Here is a 25,680-nt window from a genome sequence, read left to right as displayed (position 1 = left end):
ACTAGCCATGTCTTTTGAATTATATCCCCTCTGAAAGTACTACAGGCTAAAAACCCTTACCAAAACACTCCCACATTAAGTCAAATTATTAATCTATCACATACAGTGGAAAACACAACTACATGAGAATCACGTATCTGTGACACACTGCACATTCTCAATGTGCTCTTAGTACATCATAGTCGTCAACATTCAGGTTGCAATACAACATTCTGACAAAATTACAGTAAGATTGAATATTTTCCTAAATCTCCATTTCTTTCTTTTTCCTTTAAATGGTGCAGCAGTATAGTGTAGAAGCTAACTGTGTGTGTGACTGCAATGTTCATCCATACTAGTGTACATGACTGGTTCAGCTTTGGCATGTCCTGTGGGGGTCAAAGTGTATCTGCTCTTCTACAGAAAAGCTAGCAATATTGGAGGCAAAATATAGTTGAGGGTAATTTGCTTGTTGCATACTGTCTGGCTCAACTGGAGGAAGACAATATACTAATTATACAAGGAAATACTTCCCCGGAGTTGGTTTGAGTGAGCAGGTGGATGAATGTCATTGGTCGTGTACAGCACTGTCAGGAAGTCACAAGTTGTATAATGGCACACAAGGCTATATCCCAATACCAATTGCTGTACAGATATAATATGATGCTTCAGCATCAATCAAAGACAGCAATACATATTGTATGTGGATGGAAGGCAACATGCTGCATAAGTATCTGTTAATGAATCAAAGTGATGCTGAGAGTCATTACAACAAAGAACACCATATGTGAGGCAAAGTTGGTTTGAAGCTTGAGCACAAAATCATATAAAACTTAACTTAGTGCAAACAAAGTGAGTCCAGTGTTTAAAAATAAAGAGTGTGACACTTTATGAGGGAAGTGAAACATTGGCTAGGAAGAACTCCTCTAGTCTTTGTACATAAATTCTGATCCAACATCAGAGTTACCTTAATCTTTAGCATAATGGGTCTAATATATTTATATATATTGTTTATTTCCACAGCCTTTGAAAGGCTTGCAAGGCTTAAAAGAAAAAACAGTGATCAGTGGAAAAGACAACCAAGGCAGAGGGGTGATCGGGCTTCCAGACGGACTGGGTGAGCAGAAGCTGAAAACAGTCCCAGGTTGAACTCCCTTGTAAGGACTTGGAGTTACAGGCAGGGGTGAACAAAGAATACCCACGGGTTTCATCCGCCTGGAAAAACTGATGAAGTGTCAATGGTACACTTCCTTTGCTGAGGCATTTTCAAAAGTTACCTGCTGTTACTGAACTCAGAACAGTAGGTCAAATGGATCAGGAAAAGGCAGAAATACCAAGGCTGAGATCATTGAGAAATAAAAGAATGAAAAGTCCTGATTTATACAGATCAATGGGTTTAAGATTAACTATACCTCTGATCATATCCATAAAACACAGGCTCTTAGACGCTCATTTCTCAAAATGGTTGCTTGTGGAGAAAAACATGTTGAATTTCTTGTGTTCATGGTGATTATTTCCTATTTGTTCTGGAAGACAGGATATGTCCACGCTGATCTTGGTCCTGTTTTGTTCTAGTGAAGCATTAAAGGTATTGCAGGGGCAGACCTTGTATTCTTTCTGACGGTGTCTCCTCGATATTGTCCTTACATCCTCGTCATTGCATAGTTATCCAGAAATCTGCCTTAATGGAAGTTTCTTTCTACCTCTCAATATCATTTGACACCCATGCTTTAAATGCCCCATTCGGTCCTTTTTAACCTGTCCTCATGTTATGCTCTCCATCCCTAACCTTAAACATTATTCTCACATTTAAATATTTATCTGCCCTTCCTTATGTATAGCTTAAAGTTTTTTCTTTTTCTTTTCAAATACAAGGTTCTCTTCTGTTTTTCATTCATTCAGTCCATTTCCCTCTGTCTCAGCTGCTTAAGGAAATATCTTCCCCTGCATGGCAGCTCTCCTCTCCATGGACAATCAGCACAGGGAAGAAGAATGCATCCTGATAGGCTGGTGGTCTCTCCCTGTCTCCGTCCCTCCCATCTTCTCTATCTTCCTCTTCCTGTTCTTCCTCCTGTCGCTCTTCATTCTCTTCCCCAACGTCATGCACTTCCCCCTCCTCCTCCTCCTCCTCATCCCCCTCGCCCTCAAGCACTCCCCTACTCTCCTCATCCTGCCTAGACCCCAAACCGAGGAAGCCACCTCCTCCTCCTCCGTCCTCTCCTCGTCCCCCCAGCCCCCCGCCCACACTACGTGAGTGGAACAGGGAGGCTGGTCGTGAGGCTTGCAGGCGGCCCAGGGAGAAGCCACTGCGGCTCAGCACCAGCCTCCCCGGCCCGGCTCCTGCAGGCCCTGCTGTGCTGGCTCTCATCCCAGCCATGGTGCCTGTGAGCAGGGCTGCCGTGGGGCCCCGCAGCCTGGAGGGCAGGGACGCGCTGCTAGTGGAGCGTCTGCAGCGGGGGCAGCTCTGCAGCAGGTAGGCCGAGGCGAAAGCCACCGGGGCGGTGGGACCTCCGTTTACTCCTGCCGGGGCTCCACCTTGGGGCAGAGCCGGGTTGGTGCCGTTGGTGTCAGGGTCCATCAGCAAGGCCTCAGAGTAGCTGGGCACCATCTGTTGATTGCAGCGGATATGCCACTCCAGCTCAGTCATGTCCACAGTGTTTACACGAGAGATAGCTCTGTAGCTTCCTCCGCCTAGCACCCCAGCACTACTGGTTCTTCCACTGTGGCCTGTCTCGCCTCCCCCTTCGCCCCCACCTGATCTGACCTCGTCACGGTCGCCAAACAGCTTCTCCACGTGATAATGCACATAGGCAGTGCGGTACTCCACCACAACACGCAGGGGCCACGACAGCAGTACAGCAGAGGCCAGCCAGAACACACCGTGCCGTGCAAACCACGGCTGTCGCGCCGGGTCCAGGAAGGCTAGCATGTGCTCACGGAAATCCACATTCTTCAGGTGCATGCCCTCCCTCGCCTCCATGTAGTCGTCCAGTCCCTCGTTGTCGCCGAAGAAGCGAGCGCGTTGCGTGAGGTAGGCGGCCTCCGCCCGCGCGCTTCCGAAGCTGAAGCACTTGGTGAAGCGCAGACGCACGGCTGGGTGCTCCATCAAACCCCGCAAGTCCCGCGACACATCAGTGACGCCATAGCGACCGTAGTCGAACTCTGACGCAGCGGCGTGCGTGTTGACCCGCTCGTGGTACACCTGTGTGCTGGTGTAGGCATCGCCGTTGCGATAGCGCGTGACCTGCCGCGTGCGACGCACATAATGGTAGCTGATGGCCTTCCACCAGATGCAGGGCGTGGCCTGCTGGAGCCTCACCACGCGCTCGTACACCTCCGCTGCCTCCACCTGCGCCAGCGTGGCCGTCTTGGAGTAGCAGTGCCAGCACTCCACCAGGTACACCACGTACAGCATGGCCAAGAAGGCCAGTGGGATGTACACATAGCCACTGGAGCAGGGGCTGGCCACTCCTAGGGATGGGAGGTCCCCGTAGGTGTAGGCCGCTGCTGTAGGATTGCTCGAGGAGGTGTCAAAAGGGGCGGCGGCAAAGGAAAAAGAGGAAGAGGAGGACGAGGAGGAGGAAGAGAGGACAGGGACGGTGCAGAAGGCACACCAGCCCAGAGTTCCAAAGCAGCCATACATAAGCAAGGTCAGCAAGAGGCACTTCCAGTGGGACTCACGACACAGAGATGCGACCAAGGGCTGCTTTACTGGACGCTGCTGCAGGAGAGAGGATGGGAGAGGGTTTAGGAGGAGGAAACAGATGGAATGCAGATTACTACAGGCTCAGAAGACTTCTGAATCTGACACTTAACAAGATGGCAGTATGTGTTTAACATGTAGAGGCCGTTGTCTGTAGCATACTGAAACTGTTTAATTAGTGCTCAGAGTAATCAGTGCTAACTCAATCTGCCATTCTGCTGGTCTAGACTGATGAACTTCAGTGGACTGAGGATGCAGTTAAAACCTTAAATGGATAACACTGGTTGACAAGTGACTTATTTAATTATATATTGTAAAAATCTCAAGTTTATCTTGAGAGGTTTTGTCTTGTTGTTTGTTGAGAGATGAGAATTTGAATTTGTCCTCATTTGGGATAATGTTGTACAAAACGTCCATGGTGAAAGGTGGAGGTTTGCATTGCATTCTTTAAAGCTTTAAGGGTTTTGTAGAAAACTTGTGTTTACTGATAATTGATCTAATGAGATTACATTATTAATGGTAGATCATAGTACATAACTGCAAACAAGGGTACAACCACCAATAACACCTCTGTAAAATAGTGTATTTTAATATAGTTATCCTCACTGCAATCAAGTGCAAAATCTTTATCAGTTTTAAGATCACTGAAACTTATAAACAAAGGAAACCACTGCTGAAAAAGGGAAATGATTGGGATAGGACTATGGGATAGGACTATGGAAAAGGCAGGAAATCAAAGAGGGAAGTAGGCCTAGTTAGTGATTCTCTCCAGCCCTGTAATACCTATACAGGTGACTATACCCATCAGCCCCTTGCCAATACAGAACCACAGAGCCAGGGGGAGTGCAGGTCACGATAGCACAGTGATTTCATACTTCTAGTCTGTGTATATACTAGCTGAAAGTTACATTGTTCATTATAACAATGGGAAAGCTCAGTCGGGTGGCAACTGAAAGCACATAAAGACTGTGTTTATGTTTATGTGGCTATGTTAAAGGCTGAATAAGCTACTGAAGAGAGAGAAAGTCAGGCTAGCCTGTGGATGGTCTAGTTTCAGCTATACTGAGCAAAAAAGGCCCTGGCTATTGAAATAATGTGATGGACAGCTGTCCAGGAAAGCCAAATACGGTGCAGTCTCAGCATGACCTTTTCCAACTGACTCCCTTGTACTCCTCCATAAGTTTGGCATATAATCAAAGGATACCTTCAGCTCTGCCTAGGCCTGCAATGCTCTGTGGTTACTGTAGTGCCCATACACCCTGCTGTGTCTCTGTATTTCAGTGTAGGGGAATGGGAGTCTGTGAGACATGTTTCCTGTGGATAGGCCATCTGTGTCCCAGGCGATGGAGGACAAACCGCTGTGAGAGCCAAGTAAAACACATGGCATACTGCACCACTACCCCCAGTAACACTCATCAACCCCACTAGCTCTCTCTGCCCTCTCACTTCAGCTCCTCTCACCTCTCTGTCTCTATCAGTATTGATCTGCATGTAACAAGAGACAGAAGGTTAACTCAGCACCTAAGATTGGCAGAGCATGACAATGACGACGATAAAGCCAGCAATGTGTTATGGCAGTATGGTATAAATGTAAAAAAAAAAAAAAAAAAAAAAACGTATTGATGTAAAATGAGAAAAGGAAATGTTCCCTAACAAAGCTTCAAGCCATTGGTCAAATAAAACTCCACAAGGTTGACTGTAAACTGAAAGAGTCTAGAATGTTCTTATATTTTCTCATAAGAGCTCCAACTCCAGCTACAGAGTACACATAGTTATTATCTAACCCTAGCACAGTACAGATGCTTCATGCTTGATCTGTCAGGCACAGTAGTCCTCCAGACTATCACACCCGGAATCATACAGCATGCTGGCAACTCTTGGATGGCATGAAACGAATGAACGGAGCAGGGACACTCCAACAAACATGTAACCCTAGGAGATGACCATGCCATAGCAGGTTTTCTCTCTCTTCTTTCAAACTGGGCTCCAACACAATCTCAAATACAAGACACAACATATATTTACAAAATCCCTGTAGTTTATCATAGTGGTGATCCCTCTGGGTGAGAGAATTCTACTTATAAGAGCGTGACATGGATGGAAAACTTCTAACCAGAGCAGCGTGTTAAAGAGCAGGTCATGTAGCCTTAGCCCTACATAAAATAATGCCTATATTTACTGCAATGCAGGCACATTTAAGGTAAGAGGAGAGATTTGAGTGGACTGAATGGGTGTGCAATGACCAAAAATGGGACAGTCCTCGTACAGCTAATTTAGCCTTCAATAGTTTGTGTCAGACAACCAAGCGTCTGAAATCAGTCACGATTGTAGACAGTATAAGCTTTACACCTTGTCCTTATGCTCAACACAGGATTCTCTATAGTTTCCTTAGGGTGTCATGAGTCTGCATGTAAAAAAAAACTCACACAAAAGAAAACACAACAAGACGTGGAAAACTGAGATAAACAATATTTAGAAATGGCTTGTCCATGGTAATTCGCATAATATAGCCTTTAAGTCTTGTTTTAATTGGTGAAGAGATCCAAGACTGCAGTTACATAATTAATTAACGGTTGTTCCTAAACTGTGATTAGCCTACTAAAATATGACTAATTAGAAAAGGCTGCCCTCGGCTTCTTACTGATTTCATGTCCACAAAAAAACAAACAGTCTTACCACCTCTCTGTTAGTCCCGTCTAAAATGGGCTCATCCCCCTCCACCGTCACCTCCTGCATTTTCTCTCAAAGTGCCCCCCAGACGACCCCGTTAGAGCCCGGGGTCCGCCCGAGAGGCGCTGAATCCGATGGCCCGCGTCTGGGACCTTCTTGCTAGAGAAGTCACCCCATTCGTCGCTTGACCGGATCCGGTTTCACAACAGCAGTGCCTGCGGCATTCTGACATTATTTTCAAAAACTAGCATCCAGACACTCCAAACCCGTGCACTACTGTGTACATATACGCCGTCCATTTCATCACATCACGGCACGTCGCGATAATGCTCACAAGCCTGGTGCTTTCGACGATCCCGATGCCATTTTGGCAACTAATTCAAGGATGCGCAGGTAGGTTGGCTGCGATTCGTCGGTGCAGAGGCGGTAACGCGAATGCAGAGAGGACGAAAGATGCTTCAAGGGATAACCAGATCAGTGTTAGAGCTTTCAAGGACGTTTCCAAAACAGAACACCTTAGCCGAGCAAATCCGTAAAATTATGTATTTTTACGAGTTGCATTTTATCTGAAGGGGAAAAATAGAGCACGTCATCGGAGGTTCCTTCCAATCCCGTCTTTCAGGGACGATGCCTTTCACCTTCCGTGTATTTTTTTCCCATCACTGACGTCACCCACCTGTGCAGAAAACATTTAGCCAGAACAGAATTTGTCACAGCGGTTTATATGACGTATGCATCAAATGTGTCCACATGCACATAAGTCAATAATTGGAATGACTCTTGTTGTCAGACCAGAGGTCTGTCAAAATAATGCACAAACTGGGCAAGGCATATATCAATACAAAGTTTTTTAATTAACACACACAATATAAATTGTTGATTAAAGTGTTCAACTTTATAATCTATTATAACTATTATAATCTTATTCAATTTATTTGAAAGAACAATACATGTAAACAAACATTGACCAATACACAGATTCTGTTAAACAAGAAAATAGGCTGTCTGTGATCAATTACGAAAGTGGACCTTTGGTACAGTAGAGCTGGTACACAGTACGGCTGAGAGCTGGACCAAGGTTTCTGTGTGAAACAAGCAAGTCAGTCGCGAAACATTTAATGTAATCTTACCAATCCCACAAGATAAGATGTACACATACAGCCGCGGAAAAAATTAAGAGACCACTTCAAAATTATCAGTTTCTCTGGTTTTACTATTTATTGGTATGTGTTAAAGTAAAATGTCCATTTTTGTTTTATTCTATAACCTACTGGCAACATTCCTACCAAATTTCAAATACAAATATTGTCATTTAGATCATTTATTTGCAGAAAAATGACAATCGGTCAAAATAGCAAAAAAGATGCTGTGTCTTCAGATCTCGAATAATGCAAAGAAAACAAGCTCATATTCATTTTTAAACTACACAATACTAATGCTTTAACTTAGGAAGAGTTCAGAAATCAATATTTGGTGGAATAACCTTGATTTAAAATCACAACTTTCATGTGTCTTGGCATGCTCTCCACCAGTCTTTCACATTGCCGTTGGGTGACTTTATGCTACTCCTGGCGCAAGAATTCAAGCAGCTCGGCTTCTTTTCATGGCATGTGACCATCCATCTTCCTCTTGATCACATTTCAGAGGTTTTTTATGGATTCAGGTCTCGAAATTGGGCTGGCCATGACAGGGTCCTGATCTGGTGCCTGGTGGTACTCCATCCACACCTTTACTGGCCTGGCTGTGTGGCATGGAGCATTGCCCTGCTGGAAAAAACACTTCTCAGAGTTGAGGAACATTGTCAGAGCAAAAGGAAGCAAGTTTTTCTTCCGGGACAACCTTGTACTTTGCCTGGCTGAGGTTTGTAAAAGACCATAAGGATTGAACCAAAGCGGACTGGAGGGTCTTCTAAGTTCGTCTTCTCTGATGAACCTCCAGTCCGCTTTGGTTCAATCCTTATGGTCTTTTACAAACCTCAGCCAGGCAAAGTACAACGTTGTCCCGGAAGAAAAACTTGCTTCCTTTTGCTCTGACAATGTTCCCCAACTCTGAGAAGTGTTTTTTCCAGCAGGGCAATGCTCCATGCCACACAGCCAGGCCAGTAAAGGTGTGGATGGAGTACCACCAGATCAGGACCCTGTCATGGCCAGCCCAATTTCGAGACCTGAAACCCATAAAAAACCTCTGAAATGTGATCAAGAGGAAGATGGATGGTCACAAGCCATGAAAAGAAGCCGAGCTGCTTGAATTCTTGCGCCAGGAGTAGCGTAAAGTCACCCAACCGCAATGTGAAAGACTGGTGGAGAGCATGCCAAGACACATGAAAGTTGTGATTTTAAATCAAGGTTATTCCACCAAATATTGATTTCTGAACTCTTCCTAAGTTAAAGCATTAGTATTGTGTAGTTTAAAAATTAATATGAGCTTGTTTTCTTTGCATTATTCGAGATCTGAAGACACTGCATATTTTTTGCTATTTTGACCAATTGTCATTTTTCTGCAAATAAATGATCTAAATGACAATATTTTTATTTGAAATTTGGTAGGAATGTTGCCAGTAGGTTATAGAATAAAACAAAAATGTACATTTTACTTTAACACATACCAATAAATAGTAAAACCAGAGAAACTGATAATTTTGAAGAGGTCTCTTAATTTTTTCCACGGCTGTATATATGGTGCAATATCCAACATTAGTAATTTTATTTAATGAAGACTCCATTCTTATAATAGACTCCTACTGGAAAGTCTAGCAGTTGCAAAAAACAGGGACACGCTAGGTCAATACAGTTTAATGTCAGCCAAAACAATTGGCTTGGGTTGCAAGACATTTATTTGATGGATAATCAAGATGGATGATGAGGGCAGATCAAATTAAAACAGGAGACAAACCTTTTAAGTTTTCCATATCTGATGGAAGAGAGCAGCTTCTCTTTTTCTGCTTCACTAGCACACTGGCCATAGGCTCGCACAAGGCTGGAGAGGGAACGAGAGGGAGAGTCTTCGGTTTTAGCACAGACACACAAAAGGCACAAAGTACTGAGTGCAGGATGCGTACCTGTTTACTGTGTTGTAGTGCTCCAATATGGCGGCTGCCTTGTCCCCGGAGAGCCCACTGATCTGCATCAGCTGGCGGGCAAACACCTCCCTCACTGTCTGACACTTGAGGAGAGGAGAGGAGGAGATAGATACATCACACAGACAAAATAATCTGAATTTGAACATTTACTTCAGAGGCACATAATTTGTGCCATACCTTGCTTTTGACGGCGCCATGGTTGAATTCAGCGAAGGACATTAGAGAACAGGAGACTTGGGCCCCTCTCGGGCCGTCGCCCTCCAGCTCTCTAGAGCGACAGTGCAGTGTTCGGTTCTGGAAAGAATAACAGCAATGACTTTGAGCACAGCCTGGACACGGGACTTGTGGCAGAACGAACAGAACACCTAAACCACAACGCCCGCATGCTCAGTCTTCATGAAATGTACCAAATCCTTCTGGCCTTGGAATCTTAATGAAACATAGGGCAGCTATGAATTTAAAGTGCTCCAATAGGTTGAATCAAGGTTTAAAGGTGTAGTCTGTGATTTTAATTCCAATACACATTTAGCTTCCTCTAGCTGTCTGTTCTGTGTATGTTCTAAAAAAAACTCTGTTCATACACAGGCAACACGTTCTCATTCCCAACTCGTCAGAATTTGCACCTTGGTCAGTCGGAAAAGCGGCAAAAACCGAAGCAATATCTGCCTTCTAGCGTCGATTTTCGCCGTGCAATGTTATTTCATTGCGTCCTATCAGGCGTCATTTTTCGACTTGCAAGGGTGTTTCATTGATTCCTATTACACCGAAGCGGTCAAGTTCTCTAGTGTCTCAGAATACCAAAATATCTGTAATAACTTGTGTTCTGCTTCATGAAACTGTTTTCTGTTATATTCTTACAACTTAACATTGATTTCTCGTTAGAAATGCAATCATAACATGTTTATTGTACGTCGTTTGACTTCACGAAGTATGTTCACGAGGAACGAAAATTCTCATTCACTTTAAATGAGGTGACGTCATCAGTTCCATTTTACCAAAATATGTGTAATTACTTGTGTTCTGCTTCATGAAAAACTGTTAAGTTGTTATATTCTTACAATTTAACATTGATTTCTCGTCAAAAATGCAATCATAACACGTTTATTTTACCCATAGTCTTTGAATGGGGTGACGTCATCAGTGGTTGTCCGTTTTGCGCCCCCCCCCCCCCCCACAGGACCCATTGTCGCTGCCAAATGTGGGTCCGCTGCCTGATGTGAGTCCGCATGCGCAAACACAAACGGTTTACGGCAGAAGGCTCAGGAGCAAACTATCCAAGACGTGCATGCTCATACATGGTTTAATATCAACGTATCTGGCTTCTCTTAACGCATAATGTAGGTTTATTTAACGTAGTGTTTTATAATTTTGTCAACGGTTTACAGCATAGGCTCAGTGTCAACATATGGGGCTATGTTGTATTACTGTTACTAGTAGGCTAATGAATGCACTGCTTAAGTAATAATTCAATAAACATGAAGCTTAACATCATAAACCTTGGTGGATTTCAAACGTAAACAAATGCGCTTGTCATTCCACTTCATGCTGTAGCCTACACCACCAGCATTACCTGGCTCGTTGTACTACAATAGTGTCGCAAAGTTTGCGCATGCGGACTCACATCAGGCGGGTCCTCACATTTGGCAGCGACACCCATAACTCTGGTTTTAGTAAGCTATGTATTTTTTAAATAACCATTTCTTGCTCAATTTTCATCCGATTTTTAAACAGTTTGGTTTGTTATAAAGGTCAGAGATGTAGTTATGACAGGACATACCTATGAATAATTGTGTTATTTTCTAAAGAATTATAGCCACGTTAATAACGTTTGTAACAAACCAAACCATTTTTAAATCCATTGAATAATTGGGCAAGTTACGGTTATTTAAAAAGTACATACCACTACCAACACAATGTTATAGGTGGGCGAGCTCATATACGTCTTCAAGACATCTAGCCCTTATATCCATGGTTGTTGCAACGGAGCTGTGTTTTTTTCTGAATAAAAGGCGCAATAGCGTTTACATTTCTCACCCAAGTCGTTTTTATATTCAGAGTTTTATGATCTACATGCATTTATTATTATGACTATGAGGATTAACAATACACAAGAAGCATGTTATGTTGTCCTGTTACAGTTTTTCCCCCGAGAGGTTATATTTTATATTGATATTATGCCGCAGAAGAACCATTAAAAACACTTGAATCATGAGTAATTCAGCTGTCCCTCACACCCATATTATCCCACTGTACAGCCTTTATACTATACTCATGGATGGTGGAGCTATGCTGAACATATCATGTGAAATACAGGGACGTTGCTATGGGAATGAAAGGAAACTTGATAGCATTTCTCCACTCATGCAGATAGAGTTCCTTCTGGTGACCATATTCTCAGAAGAAGGAGGGTAAACAATTCATCCAGTTGTTTGCTTCAAAGGATTCTGGTTTGATGAAATAAGGAAAAATAGTTTTTTTCCATATGTGCATAAAAGCTTGAGTGCTTGTGTATTAGAATGTTGAATGGTTTAAGTATTCAGGCAGAGGTGCGCTTTAGCTTCTCTCTCCAGATGGAATGTATGTGGTCTAACTGCCCCTCCCTGGCCATCTAACTGCCCCTTCTGAGGTTTAACTGCCCCTTCTTGCTGATGTTGAGAGTGCAGATCGGTGCCAACAACAGCTCCTGCCTTTCTCACCAGCCTGTCAAGTCGCCCTGCATCCCTCTTCTTTATGCTGCCTCCCCAGCACACCACAGCATAGAAAAGGACGCTGGCAACAACAGACTGGTAAAACATGCGCAGGAGTTTGTTGCAGACATTGAAGGACCTCAGCCTCCTCAGAAAGTAGAGTCGGCTCTGGCCCTTCTTGTAGATGGCATTTGTGTTAGCTGACCAGTCCAGTTTATTGTCCAGATGAACTCCTAAGTACTTGTAGGTGCTGACCACCTCCACACTGACACCCTCTATGGAGACTGGTAGCAGAGGAGGCTGAGACCTCCTAAAATCTACCACCATCTCCTTGGTCTTGGAGGTGTTCAGCAGCAGGTGGTTATGCCTACACCACTGCACAAAGTTGTCCACCAGGCTCCTGTACTCAGCCTCCTGTCCATCCCTGATACACCCCACAACAGCAGAGTCATCAGAGAACTTCTGTATGTGGAACGACTTTGTGTTGTAAGTGAAGTCTGAAGTGTACAGGGTGAACAGCACTGGTGAGAGCACAGTCCCCTGTGGAGCGCCGGTGCTGCACACACAGTCTCAGATACGCAGTCTTTCAGCCTGACAAACTGCGGCCTCTCCGTCAGGTAGTCCGTGACCCAGGATACAAGGTGAGCGTTCACAGCCATCTGCACGAGCTTGTCACTCAGACAGAAGGACTGGATGGTGTTGAAGGCACTGGAGAAATCAAAGAACATGATTCTCACAGCACCCTTTCCCTTGTCCAGATGAGTGTGTGCTCTGTGCATCAGGTAGATGATGGCATCTTCCACGCCCACCTTCTCCTGGTAGGCAAACTGCAGCGGGTCAAGTACATGGCGTACCTGGGGTCTGATGATGTGCAGTAGCAGTCGTTCCATGGTCTTGCAGATGTTTGATGTTAGGGCGACTGGCCTGTAGTCATTCAGCTCCCTGGGGTGTGGCTTTTTTGGAACAGGGATGAGGCAGGATGTTTTCCACAGAGCAGGGACCTTCCCCTGTTGGAGGCTCAGCTCATTTGCGACATTGCTTCAAAAAAACCTACCATCACAAGGCCCAGATGACATTTCAGGTAGGGGTTGTGCTGACCAGATAGCAGGGGTCTTCACTGACATCTTTAACCTCTCCCTCAGCCTGTCTGTACTTCCCACCTGCTTCAAGAGGAACACCATCGTTTCTGTACCTAAGAGCACTAAGGTCACCTGCATGAGTGACTATCGCCCGGTAACACTGACCTCTGTCATCATGAAGTGCTTTGAGCAGCTAGTCAAATCATGAATTTGCTCCTCACTGCCCCCCACCCTTGACCCTATGCAGTTTGCATACCAGTCCAACAGGTCTTCAGACTATGCCATCTCGCTGACTGCACACACCGCTCTCCCACTTGGACAAAGGGAATATGTATGTGTGGATGCTGTTTATTGACTACAGTTCAGCATTCATCACCAGCATCCCCTCCAGACTCGTCTCCAAGCTTGTGGACCTGGGACTTAACATCTCCCTATGCAAGTGGATCTTCGACTTCCTGACAGGGAGGCCACAGGTGGTGAGAGTGGGTGACCGTATCTCAGCCACAGTGATCACCAACACAGGCACCACCCAAGGCTGTGTGCTCAGCCCCCTCCTGTTGTACATGTTCACACATGATGTTGTTCACCCATGACGTGCGGCAACGCACCGTTCCAATCTCATCGTTAGGTTTGCTACACAACCATTGTGGGCCTCATCACTGAGAGTGACGAGTCAGCCTACAGAGGGGAGGTTTATACCCTGACAACATGGTTTCAGGATAATAACCTCACTCTCAACATCAGCAAGACTAAGGGGATGATTATGTTCTTTAGGAGATGGCAGGAGGTGGAGCATGCACCACTACACATCAACTAATCTAAAGTGGAAAAGTTCAGCTGCTTCAGGTTCCTGGGGGTGAATATCAGCAATGGTTTTACCATTTTTCTGCAATGTTTCCCCTCCCCTATTACACTTCTAAGGAGTCAATTTGATTGTTTTTGCACTATATAAATTAATTGAATTGAAGTCAATGGTTTAACAGCCTTGGTCAGTGAAGGAATCTTCATATGACGAAGAGGTTGATATTATAATGCTTTTATGTGCGTATATCAATATCAATATAAAATATAACCTCTCTGGGGAAAAACTGTAACAGGACAACATAACATGCTTCTTGTGTATTGTTAATCCTCATAGTCATAATAATAAATGCACGTAGATCATAAAACTCTGAATATAAAAACGACTTGGGTGAGAAATGTAAACGCTATTGCGCCTTTTATTCAGAAAAAAACACAGCTCCGTTGCAACAACCATGGATATAAGGGCTAGATGTCTTAAGACGTATATGAGCTCGCCCACCCATAACATTGTGTTGGTAGTGGTATGTACTTTTTAAATAACCGTAACTTGCCCAATTATTCAATGGATTTAAAAATGGTTTGGTTTGTTACAAACGTTATTAAAGTGGCTATAATTCTTAAGAAAATAGCACAATTATTCATAGGTATGTCCTGTCATAACTACATCTCTGACCTTTATAACAAACCAAACTGTTTAAAAATCGGATGAAAATTGAGCAAGAAATGGTTATTTAAAAAAATACATAGCTTACTAAAACCAGCGTTATGGGTCCTGTGGGGGGGGGGGCGCAAAACGGACAACCACTGATGACGTCACCCCATTCAAAGACTATGGGTAAAATAAACGTGTTATGATTGCATTTTTGACGAGAAATCAATGTTAAATTGTAAGAATATAACAACTAAACAGTTTTTCATGAAGCAGAACACAAGTAATTACACAAATTTTGGTAAAATGGAACTGATGACGTCACCCCATTTAAAGTGAATGAGAATTTTCGTTCCTCGTGAACATACTTCGTGAAGTCAAACGACGTACAATAAACATGTTATGATTGCATTTCTAACGAGAAATCAATGTTAAGTTGTAAGAATATAACAGAAAAACAGTATTTCATGAAGCAGAACACAAGTTATTACAGATATTTTGGTATTCTGAGACACTAGAGAACTTGACAGCTTCGGTGTAATAGGAATCAATGAAACACCCTTGCAAGTCGAAAAATGACGCCTGATAGGACCAGTGTTGGGAGTAACGTGTTACTAAGTAACGCGTTACTGTAATTCCACTACTTTTAGCGGTAACGAGCATGTAACTAAGTATTTGTTTAAATCGAGTAACGCAGTTACAGTTACTGAAATCTAAATGAGTTCGTTACCCACGTTACTATCTTTTGTGGAAAATTAACACTTGCAGACAAGAACACAAGATAGACCTACTTTAGCTTCTTCTGATCTGACGTCGCAGGACCAATGCGACCGCACATGAAAGACACTCTGCTACCCAGATCCACGACCGCTTACACACACAAACACACACACATTGCACCTGCATACAATCACCAGTGTTGCCAATTTAGCCACTTTGTCGCTATATTTAGTGACTTTTGGACACCTCTGGCGACAAAAAAAATAATCTATCGACTTAGCGACTTTCAGGCTCAATCTGGCCGAATCTAGCGACAATTTCACTTGTCTTGTGCTATCTGTTTGAGTCCATGGTGGAGGAGCTCAAACTCCCATCCCAGGACGAAGCAAATGTGCGCGCAAGATGTGTGCGCACAAGATGTGTGCGCTACATCATGGCCCTGCTCCATGAATTGAAGGCGAGTACCTTTAAATTTCGCTGCACTTAAGCAGATGGCAAGTTGCTAGGCTGCTCTGACCTTGCAATAGACAGAGCTATGCAGCAATGGCTCACCATACACCGCAGCAGGCAAGTGCATACATAGACCCCAAGCACCACCACTTGTGCCCTGGTTGAGAAAAAGTGCCCTTTTTGGCTGGAGCCCAAAACATTTTTCATTCATCAATATTTTTAGAATACAAATTAGTGCCTCTGTCATCAATTTCCCCAAATGTGTTTTGATACCTGAGGGGGGCATTTATTTGAGTTCTTGTGAGAATTTCGCATCGACATGCTCCGCGGCATAGACATAGAACATTACGTTTGAAAACATAACTGGTCTGACGTTTCCTAAAAAAAAAAAAAAAACGAACTTGATTTCAAAGCATTGTCCAGCTGTTTACTGACGTTTGTCATGTTTAATGGCATTATTTGTCTGAAAGTGCATATTTTGTGTTGTATAAATTCCGTTTAGACAATTTCGAAAGTATGTTGAATTTATGTTCATAAATGTCACGAGAATTCACAGCTGAAACATGCTAAAACAGTGCCATCTATTGGTAAAATGTGGGTATAGCGCTTTTTTTTTTTTTAACATTTACAAAAAGGTCAGTTCCGCCTGGCCACGTGTTTACGTCACGCGCGTGGTGGGCGTGGTTACGTCCCGCATGACGTCATGACGCAATCTAGCGACTTCTGGCGACTTTTCAGTGAACCAATAGCGACTTCTTGTGATTTTTTTTTGGCAACACTGACAATCACGCACGCACACACACACAAAGACACGCACAAGGCTGTACATACGCAACTTTTTCTCCCATTTTCCAGGACTGCAAACCAGGGATTAAAAACGAAATATTTTTCATTTCGTTTCGTTCTGACCAGAAACGTTATTTTTCTGTTCCGTTCCAGTGTTCCTATGCTTCTCTTCATGTTATTAACCGGTTAGAACCTTATAAAAGAACGGTTAATAACGTTCTTTTCAAAAATGTCACGGGGGGGGGGGGGGGGGGGGGGGGGGGAGGGGGGGCGCGCGCGTGCCTAATGTTTGTCATTATTCGGGTGCGTGCGTGAAGCCTATAGGCTAAATGCAATGCGCACTTTTCCAACGTTGTGGAAACGGAGTTTGCCTACAACTTATAATAAATAATGAAACAACATTATATCACCTTGCAGTTCAATTTTATTTGTTTCCAGTCGGCAACATGAAATTAGGCTGCAGGACCATTTAAACGCAAACATGTCTTTCGAACTGAAGTCCGTTCAAAAAAAAGAAAGCAAGAAATGCAGCAGCTTAGACCCATGGCTATTCAAAACAAAATGACAACAAACTCAGCCGGTCACATTTAGGCCTACATTCAAATTCGGAAAGCATCTCCAACAAAACGTTCTCCATTACGCGCAAAATAAACACAACTCATGTCCATAGCTAGAGGCCTATGCCTACTCTCTTCTATTAACTCGAGAGTTAGCCTATTTGAAATGGACAACAGATAGCTTACATACCAAATTGCTTATTCAGTTTAAGGAAAAGTATGTCCTCCAAAACATTCTCCTTCAGATTGCTGCGCAAAGGAGACAGGATATATTTGAGAGGCGAAAAGGCACGCTCTACACTGACCTAGGTAACGGGCACAGGCAGCACAATCATTGCAGATCTGTTAGGCTACTCGCGGCCCGCTAGTGTCAACAGTAGTTTCACTTCAGCCAGGCGGTCTGGGTAACATTTAGCGGGCAGGTAGCCAAGCCCATCACTTCCGGAATAAAACTTTATTTCAAGATTTATTTTAACAATTATTTTATTCCCACAATATTTCAAGAAAGGTTATTTGGAACGAAAAATAACGTTATTAACCGGTTATTTAAAATTGAAAATATTGTTTTCACTCCGGAACAGCTGAAATTGTTTTTGTTCCGGTTTTCGATTACGTTCATCACAAAATTTCGTTCTTTACCGGTTTTCGTTTTCGTTCTTTGAACCGTTTCTAATCCCTGCTGCAAACACACACACACATTGCACTTGCATACAATCACGCACACACTCACACACGGATATACAACCGCAATTATTTCTCCCATTCTCCACGGCCGCTAACACACATTCATTGCACTTGTATACAATCGCGCATACATATGGAAAGAAGGCTAGGACACCGATCGTGGTTTCCAACATTTATTGTTTAACCAGAAAACGCGTGGAATCTATTACCAACTGTATAGGGTGTTCGTGTCATAGACATGTATAGACATCTATACATGTCTATGGTTCGTGTCCTCAGTCATCTTGGCTGTCGGGGCAACGGCGAAAGAAGCGCCACTGGGACCAGTGGGAACTTATAAACAGTTCCTACCTTGATCAAGGTGGGGATTGCCAGCGATTAGGATGTATTAGAAAGATATTATTCTAATTATATATTTAGCATATTGTGAATACTGTGTGGGTGTTTCAGGGTATTTTGTGAACTGAACCACTAATTGATTATTTTGCATCCCCCTACTCTTTATATGGTGTACTGTAAGCCAATCACTTTAACTACATTGGGCCTAATGTAGTAAAAAAAAAAAAAAATGACTGAGACAGTTATTTTGTGTTAAGTTAAGTGTTAAAAGGGACTTTTGTACTACTGCTTGATTTGAAGGCATGTTGCCCTGTTGTTTAAAATAATTAGGTAAAAAATATATATGGTTATTAGGTTTGACTGTTCAGTACTGTTCATATTCATTATATTAAACGCAGGTATAAAAGTAACTTAAAAGTTACTTTCCCTAGTAACTAATTACTTTTGATATACAGTAACTGGGAAGTAATTCAATTACCTTTAAAATAAGTAACTAGTAACTGTAACTAAGTACTAATTTTCAGTAACTTGCCCAACACTGGATAGGACGCAATGAAATAACATTGCACGTCGAAAATCGACGCTAGAAGGCAGATATTGCTTCGGTTTTTGACGCTTTTCCGACTGACCAAGCTGCAAATTCTGACGAGTTGGGAATGAGAACGTGTTGCAACATTGACACAGTTCTGGCTTTGTGAATAGGAAACAAAGTGCTTGGAGCGAGCCATACACTATTATAATGGACCAAGCCATACACTATTCGATTGGACCAAGCTCAAATTTCAACAACTTTCCACCAGAATCGTTGACTCTACCTTTTAGTTTTCTGACATCTGTCCTCTATTATACAGCTCCTTAGAATGCTGCCATAAGTCTAATTGAATTGATTTCACAAGTAGTCTGTTCACTTATTGTAATGGAAATGCATAGTAACTTATATCCAGCAAGTAATGTGTTTCTACACAGCACATAGAAGTTGTGTTGAGGACATGAGGCAGAAGCCATGAAGGGCCACATAATGATAAAAAAAAGAGATATTTTGGAGAAATAATGGTTGACAAGTAACCGTATAATTAGTGGGATAATGTATAGTCCACGATACAAGACCCCTGGGCTGTGCAGTGGGGTCCTGTTCGTTCTGTCGGGATTTAGTTTTCAAGAATGACTGGCGGACTATACATTATCCCAAACCCTTTACATTATACTAACCCTAACCCTATACATTATACTAACCCTAAACATTATACTAACCCTAACCCTATACATTATCCCAAACAAATATACTAGATGTATCTACCAGTAGTGATGAGGGGGCCAAGCAGATCATAGTTGTCATGGAAACTTGATGTCATTGTCTCAAGGGCATTGCTGTAAGCACTCAAGTAAGCACTCACAGCAAGTAACTTGTTAATTGACCAACGATTAACCAAGTTAAATAACCAAAGATGTGAGTGCAGTTCCTGTTTGCCTTGTGAGCCTTTGTCTACAGATCATCTGTGCCAGATGTGATGAAGATTGAGCAAGGTTTGTGGCCGCTGAAAACTTTTAAAGATTTATGATTAAATCCAATATGGTAGCCACATAAATGCATCCTTCCCGCAAATTTCAATTTGCTGTATCAGATATACAGTTTAGCAAATGAAAAAAGCCAACATATGACTTTTGTGATGCATAGTCCAAAGATCATCTTTGCCAATTTGGGGGGAAATTTGACAAAATGTGTGGCCTGTGAAAACGTTTGACACCAACATGGCAGCCACACCAATTAGATTGAAATGACTCGACCTTGGGACCTTCTTTGGTATTACCAGACACAAAATGTTTTTTTTTTCTTTAAGGCAAACATTTTATGGAAAACAGTTATGAGCCAAAACACAATTTTATGGATTGCAGTGCCCCCTAGAGGTCAAATGTCTCAAATATTTTAGAGCTTCCTTTACAATAGACTCTCCATAGACTCCATTGGTAAAATAAAAAGATGATCCACAAAAACAAAAGGTAGAAGCCCAATGGATGCCTACACAGCTTCCCTGCATGGCCCCCACTGACGTCTCCAGCTCAACTCAAAAGAGCAGACACAATCATTTGCATCTCACTCTCAAGATCACTTTGGCAAACTCACAGTGTACAGCTTCTGCAGGTATCTGGTCATAATGGTGAGGTATGCTGCGGACTCCTTCACATCCTGCACCCTTTTGACAAAAAAGCCATCCACCACCTAGGACACACACACACACCGGCAGTATGCTTTTAACACACTTTTCATTTCAATGTGGGAGGCTTGTAGAACCTGATAATGTAATAATTTCCCGATAATGTAATAACTCCCGATAATGTAATACAAATTCCTTCATAAGTCCCTAAAACATGTAATAAAACCTGATAATGTAATAATACCCCGATAATGTAATAAAGTGCATTTCCCAATAATTTTGCAGAACCTGATAATGTAATAATTACCTGATATTGTAATAACTTTGGTTGGTGCTGTAGCATCAGGTCTCCAGTTTCAGAGGTCCAAACAGTGAAGCTGTCCAGAGACCTGCTGCTTCACTATTAGCAGATACAGTATATATTTTATATGATTGCGAATGCACAATTTTTACAATGGTGAAAGGGATATTCAGTGGTAATCAACTAATAGAGAAAAAATAAGAACATTTTGGTATGTTATAGACCGGCAGCTAATGGGCACATAGAACATTGAGTTTCTAAGTCCTCATTGATCATCAATAGCTGACATTTCGCTATTTGATTTATATAAAATTCTCTTTTGATTTTGTGTGGCAATGTCCCTGAAAAATTACACTATATACTGCAAAACATCATGCAACATGCATTTCCTCTACTTTCCTCAGCTTCTTGCTGTACAGGTTTGGCTTGCGAGGCTAAAGGCCTATACCATTGGGATCAAAATATGAGCAAAACAATAGTGGGAGGTTGTCTACACAGCATCACTACTTGGTCTGAATAACTGGTGTCCCAACATTTCAGCACTGACCAAAGTTTTTACAATATCAGGAATTTATTACATTATCAGGTTCTGCAAAATTGAGGCTAACCTGATAATGTAATAACTTCCAATTAATGTAACATTTTATTACATTATTGGTATGGCGATTGTTACATTATTGGGAAATGCACTTTATTACATTATTGGGATATTATTACATTATCAGGTTTTATTACATCTTTTAGGGACTTATGAGGGATTTTTATTACATTATCAGGGTTATTACATTATCAGGAAATTATTACATTATCAGGTTCTACAAGGCTGAACCATTTTATTTACAGCTTAAAGGAGAGACCAATTTTAATCTCTCAGAAAACACTCTGAGAGTTTGTTTGCAAACGTGCTAGTTATGCCATGTTTATATCTGCTTTCAGGTTAGAGCAGACAAGTGTCTGAAGTGTGTAAGTTTAAGTATAAGTGCATGTGTGCATGTGTGCGTGTGCGTGTGCGTGTGTGTGTGTGTGTGTGTGTGTATGAAAGCGTGAGTTTGTGTGTGTGTGTGTGTGTGTATGTAAGCGTGTGTGTGTGTGCGTGACACCTGTGTATTAGCTATAGCTTGCTGTAAGGTGCTCTCAGGTAAGCTTAAGTGAGCTGCAGCTGATCCATTCTCTTCCACCAGGTAAATTGGCTTGTGCAGACCACACCTTTTCAGACGAAACTGGGAGTAAAAGACAACATTCATGGCTGTTCAATGTGTTACATATTAAACCATCTCACTTATTAAGTCAATAAATGAATAAACTGAAGACACTAATACCAAGGGGTGCAGATCTGATATTTGTTTTCTGTGATCATCACCACCAAATGGAAAATAAGTCACAAAGATGCCAGTTAAGTTTTGCCCTTGAGCAAACACCCAGCAAACTGACTGAAGCGATGTCATGACTACAGGCATAAATACAGCTTCACAATGTTGTCATTGACGCGCAGGGTACTGTTCAGCTCAAGAAGACATTTACGGCACATTTCACTTGGTTACGCCGTTGTAGAATCAAAATGATTTACCTTCTGCTCACGGAAGCGGCCATCTATAATGCTACCACACAGGTCATCCATTCGTTTCCTCTCAACGATGTAATCCAGTGCCAGCTCTCTGGCTTTGGGTGGCCGAAGCTGTCCTGTGATGCAGGTTTTGAATATTCAGAAATCAGAAAATCTGTTCAGTCATCTCTGATTTTATTTACAGGAAATGCAGATGTAGATATAATTTTCACCGGAGGGACAAAGACAATTCCAATCTTGAGGTCAGCAGCCCAAATCTTGTAGTGCATAATTGGAACTGCATATATGGTGTGAAGAAAGTACAATGAATGTGTGTACATGATTGTGAATGTGCATATGTTTTTCTGTTACCTGGATCAGGGGCAACTTGTTCTCGGGCAACCCACAGGAAGTCCCCCACGTTTAGCTTCCTAACGTCAAAGGTCACTCCATTCTTCTGTAGTTCCGTGACCAGGTCCGTCTTCCCTGCAGTGTTGCTGCCCCTGTGATACATAAACAAGCATTCATCAACTCCTTTCCTAAGTAGAAATGAATTCAGTATTCAGAGGGTTCTTAAACACTTATGACGATCAGAGCACTACAACCCCAATTAAGTTTTTAACGTGATGAACTAAGCTCTCTCAGCATGTAACTGCCATATGCCCCCAAACACATAACCTCACCCAGTTGTTTCTATGAAGTCCACACAGAGAATGATATCATAGCAGCCAGGCAGAAGAATGCCCCTCGCTGCAGCTTCTCCTGGTTCCACAGCCTGGGACTCCTCCGTGGGGCCCACCGGTGAAGGCCTCTTTGCCAAACGGCTTAAAGAACAAAATCACACGCATCAATAATAATTAGTGCAGAAGTTAGAAATAATACTGTCAAAGCAGTGCAAACTGTTTTTATTCTATTTAAACTGACACCCTTCTGAAGGGTCTTTCAGTGGGGTCATCTCTTACCTGCTCACTCCTTCATCGTCATGATCATCCTCCTGGGTCAGGTCCACTGTGCCTGGATACTCCACTGCTTCTCCTCCATCCCTCTTTTCTTCTTCTTTTTGATCATTGTTCTCCTCTCTCTCCCCTGATTCTAGTTGCTCTGCCACAACCAGGCCCAGCTCTGTCAAAGAGTATCTGAGACAAGATGACAGAATCGATGGCAAAGACGCAGTCAGAATGGGAGAGAGACGAAGATGAATTCCAGATATAGTTCATGGGCTTGGCTCTGCAGAATTTGATCCAGAAATCTAGTCTCCCACTATCCATGCTTTAAATCATGACCGTGACACAGGATTTGAAGTCTTAGAATGAAGTTCTTTTCTAACATCATGACCTGTTTTGTGAGCGTATAGGATTTACCTGGCTGGATTGTGTGTCTTCAGCACCAAGTCCCTCTGGATGAGGGTACTGACCGAAGCCCAGGCTGTGTACTTACTTCCCAGGTCCGGCTGTACACACAACAGATAACAGGGAAAAATAAGCACACCTCCATCTGCTGGGTGAATTGAAAAAGCCAGGGTTTACTTAAACACTGTAACCTATTATTTCATATGGAGACGCTACAGTCTGGCAGTGCACTAACCGCAGTGAATGATTTGTCACAGAGAGGCTGAGCTTCTGTCTGCAGCTCATTTTTAAACATAAAGCCTTTACTGTTAGGGACCTGTGGACCAAACAAGAGACAGGAAGGAGACATTGAGCAGACTTCAAACCATTATCTATTATTCACCATTATGCTTTTCAATGTTTTGGTAGGAGGCTGTGTGCATGCATCTACCTGAGAGTGCCTGTACAGTGTGAGCAGCACTGCATGACCTCCAGATCTCTTCTGAGGAACATATCCCCTCTTCTTTCGGCCCCCCTTCTCTCTCGTTGTCTTCTGCCACCAGAAAAAAAAAAAATGATAGATACGGAAGATAAATGGAAATAAAGTTGCATTTATATAAAAAGGCAAACATGTTTGATTACATGAATCACTATGTTGAAGTAAAACAGTGCATCTCCACCTTGTGGGCTCCACCACTAGTTCCAGAAGGTTCTTGGGTGTTTGAGGAGGTTTTTGAGGGGTCAAGGTTGTTAGTGGAATGACCTGAAGCCTGTACACCACTGGGGAGGGAATGTATTGGTGCGTCGGGACCTGACTCAGGGAGTGGCAAGAAAGAAGGGTAAATAACAAAAACAGATGTGACACTGACAATAACTCAAAAGTGACACGCAACTGATAGTCACATAGGGAACACTGAAATATTATAAAAGATCTGGGTGTTAGAGACAGTGATGGGAGTGTGCACACGGGATAAGCCATGACGATGAGCTCACCGTTTACTCTATAATACTTCTCAAGTCGTTCATCCAAGATCTTACAGATCCCGTCCCCAAAGTTTTGTAATATCTTTGCTTCTTTTCCGTTGTTAAGTGGGAGAGGATACTTCTTTAAGGAGCTTAGTGCCTGAGTAAAGGTGAGGAGGCGGAAGTCGTGAAATATACATCCAAACTGGATACTGGTATGTTATTATGTGACTGTACCAGATCCAAGGCTTGTAATAAAAACAACTGACAATACATGGGCAATGACAGGAATGTTAGTCTTTCCTATCATGTTTTGTTTTATAACATAGGCCTCACCTTCTGATACACGTATTGTGTCTTAATTCCTTTCTCTGCTGCCTGATCACGCAGCTCTGTTAGCCACTGCAGGAACAGGGGATTTGGACAAGAGGGTAGGGCACGTTTTCGACCTAGACGTACTGGTTCGGACGACATCCCTCTACATGCTATAAAAGGTGCAAGCCATTAGAAAAGACGACACTAGTTTAATGTCGAACAGCTAGCTATCTAGCCAGTATCATTAAGGAATTTGAAATAATATGCAAGGCTTTTCTAATGGCTACTAAAATGACATGTCTTTGTAAATCTGCAAAATACTATCTAATATACCCATAACGCTTGGACTTATTCATGCCTTTAAGGTAAAGATGCTACGTGTTTTGTAGTTAGCACAATCCTAAACAGTCGCCACGGGAAATTCAGCAATAAGTGAACCTGAAGATGGCTAGCTAGTATCGTCACCAAATTAGCAAACAACCACACAGCAGTTATACAATCTATTAAACTCCTTTCAGAAGCAATGTTTTGCAACAAGAACTTGCTACATAATCTTATATGTGTGACGTCGTGAAATACTTTTACCAAGCGCGTTTCAAGCTTCCTTGACCAGAAAACATAGTGAATTCTTTGGTAACCTACTTGCACACCGCCACTGTTTTTGAAAAATGGCGCATGTGCAATGTGAGTTACTGGATCCAAGGAAATAATTAAACAGCGCCATCTACAGCCCTGACAGAGCAAGCGTTGACGTGTAAATTGCTAACCCGTGGCATTACGGAAAACATTATCAGACTCTTACAGGCAAAAATGTTGAAGAATAATCCGTGTACACTTAAGGCCATTTGTGGCACATTCAGCATACCCTGTCAAATACCATTGATTAGGTTA

At 42.6% G+C, this 25,680-nt stretch overlaps 2 protein-coding genes across 2 annotated transcripts; both read right to left on the bottom strand.

The window, feature by feature from the left end:
- Positions 1-1,897: 1,897 nt before the first annotated feature.
- Positions 1,898-6,418, bottom strand: LOC308366158 (transmembrane protein 151A; the record flags this gene model as incomplete). The annotated part of the gene is made up of 2 exons (XM_080839793.1): positions 1,898-3,700; positions 6,359-6,418. 2 exons carry the CDS (start codon positions 6,416-6,418, stop codon positions 1,898-1,900), a joined length of 1,863 nt encoding a protein of 620 aa, XP_080695919.1.
- An 899-nt stretch (positions 6,419-7,317) lies between these two features.
- mus81 (MUS81 structure-specific endonuclease subunit) lies at positions 7,318-24,948 on the bottom strand (the record flags this gene model as incomplete). The annotated part of the gene is made up of 16 exons (XM_080838682.1): positions 7,318-7,434; positions 9,245-9,328; positions 9,411-9,514; positions 9,609-9,725; positions 20,309-20,404; positions 21,741-21,860; positions 22,208-22,320; positions 22,556-22,686; positions 22,867-23,007; positions 23,146-23,319; positions 23,545-23,633; positions 23,768-23,848; positions 23,963-24,064; positions 24,192-24,322; positions 24,505-24,634; positions 24,811-24,948. 16 exons carry the CDS (start codon positions 24,946-24,948, stop codon positions 7,368-7,370), a joined length of 1,818 nt encoding a protein of 605 aa, XP_080694808.1. The 3' UTR covers positions 7,318-7,367.
- Between the last annotated feature and the right edge of the window lie 732 nt (positions 24,949-25,680).

The sequence above is a fragment of the Sprattus sprattus genome (assembly GCF_963457725.1).
Source record: "Sprattus sprattus genome assembly, chromosome: 5".
NCBI classification, from domain to species: Eukaryota; Metazoa; Chordata; class Actinopteri; order Clupeiformes; family Clupeidae; genus Sprattus; species Sprattus sprattus.
The sequence above is the reverse complement of the archived record's forward strand: the minus strand, read 5'-3'. Positions and strand labels throughout refer to the sequence as shown.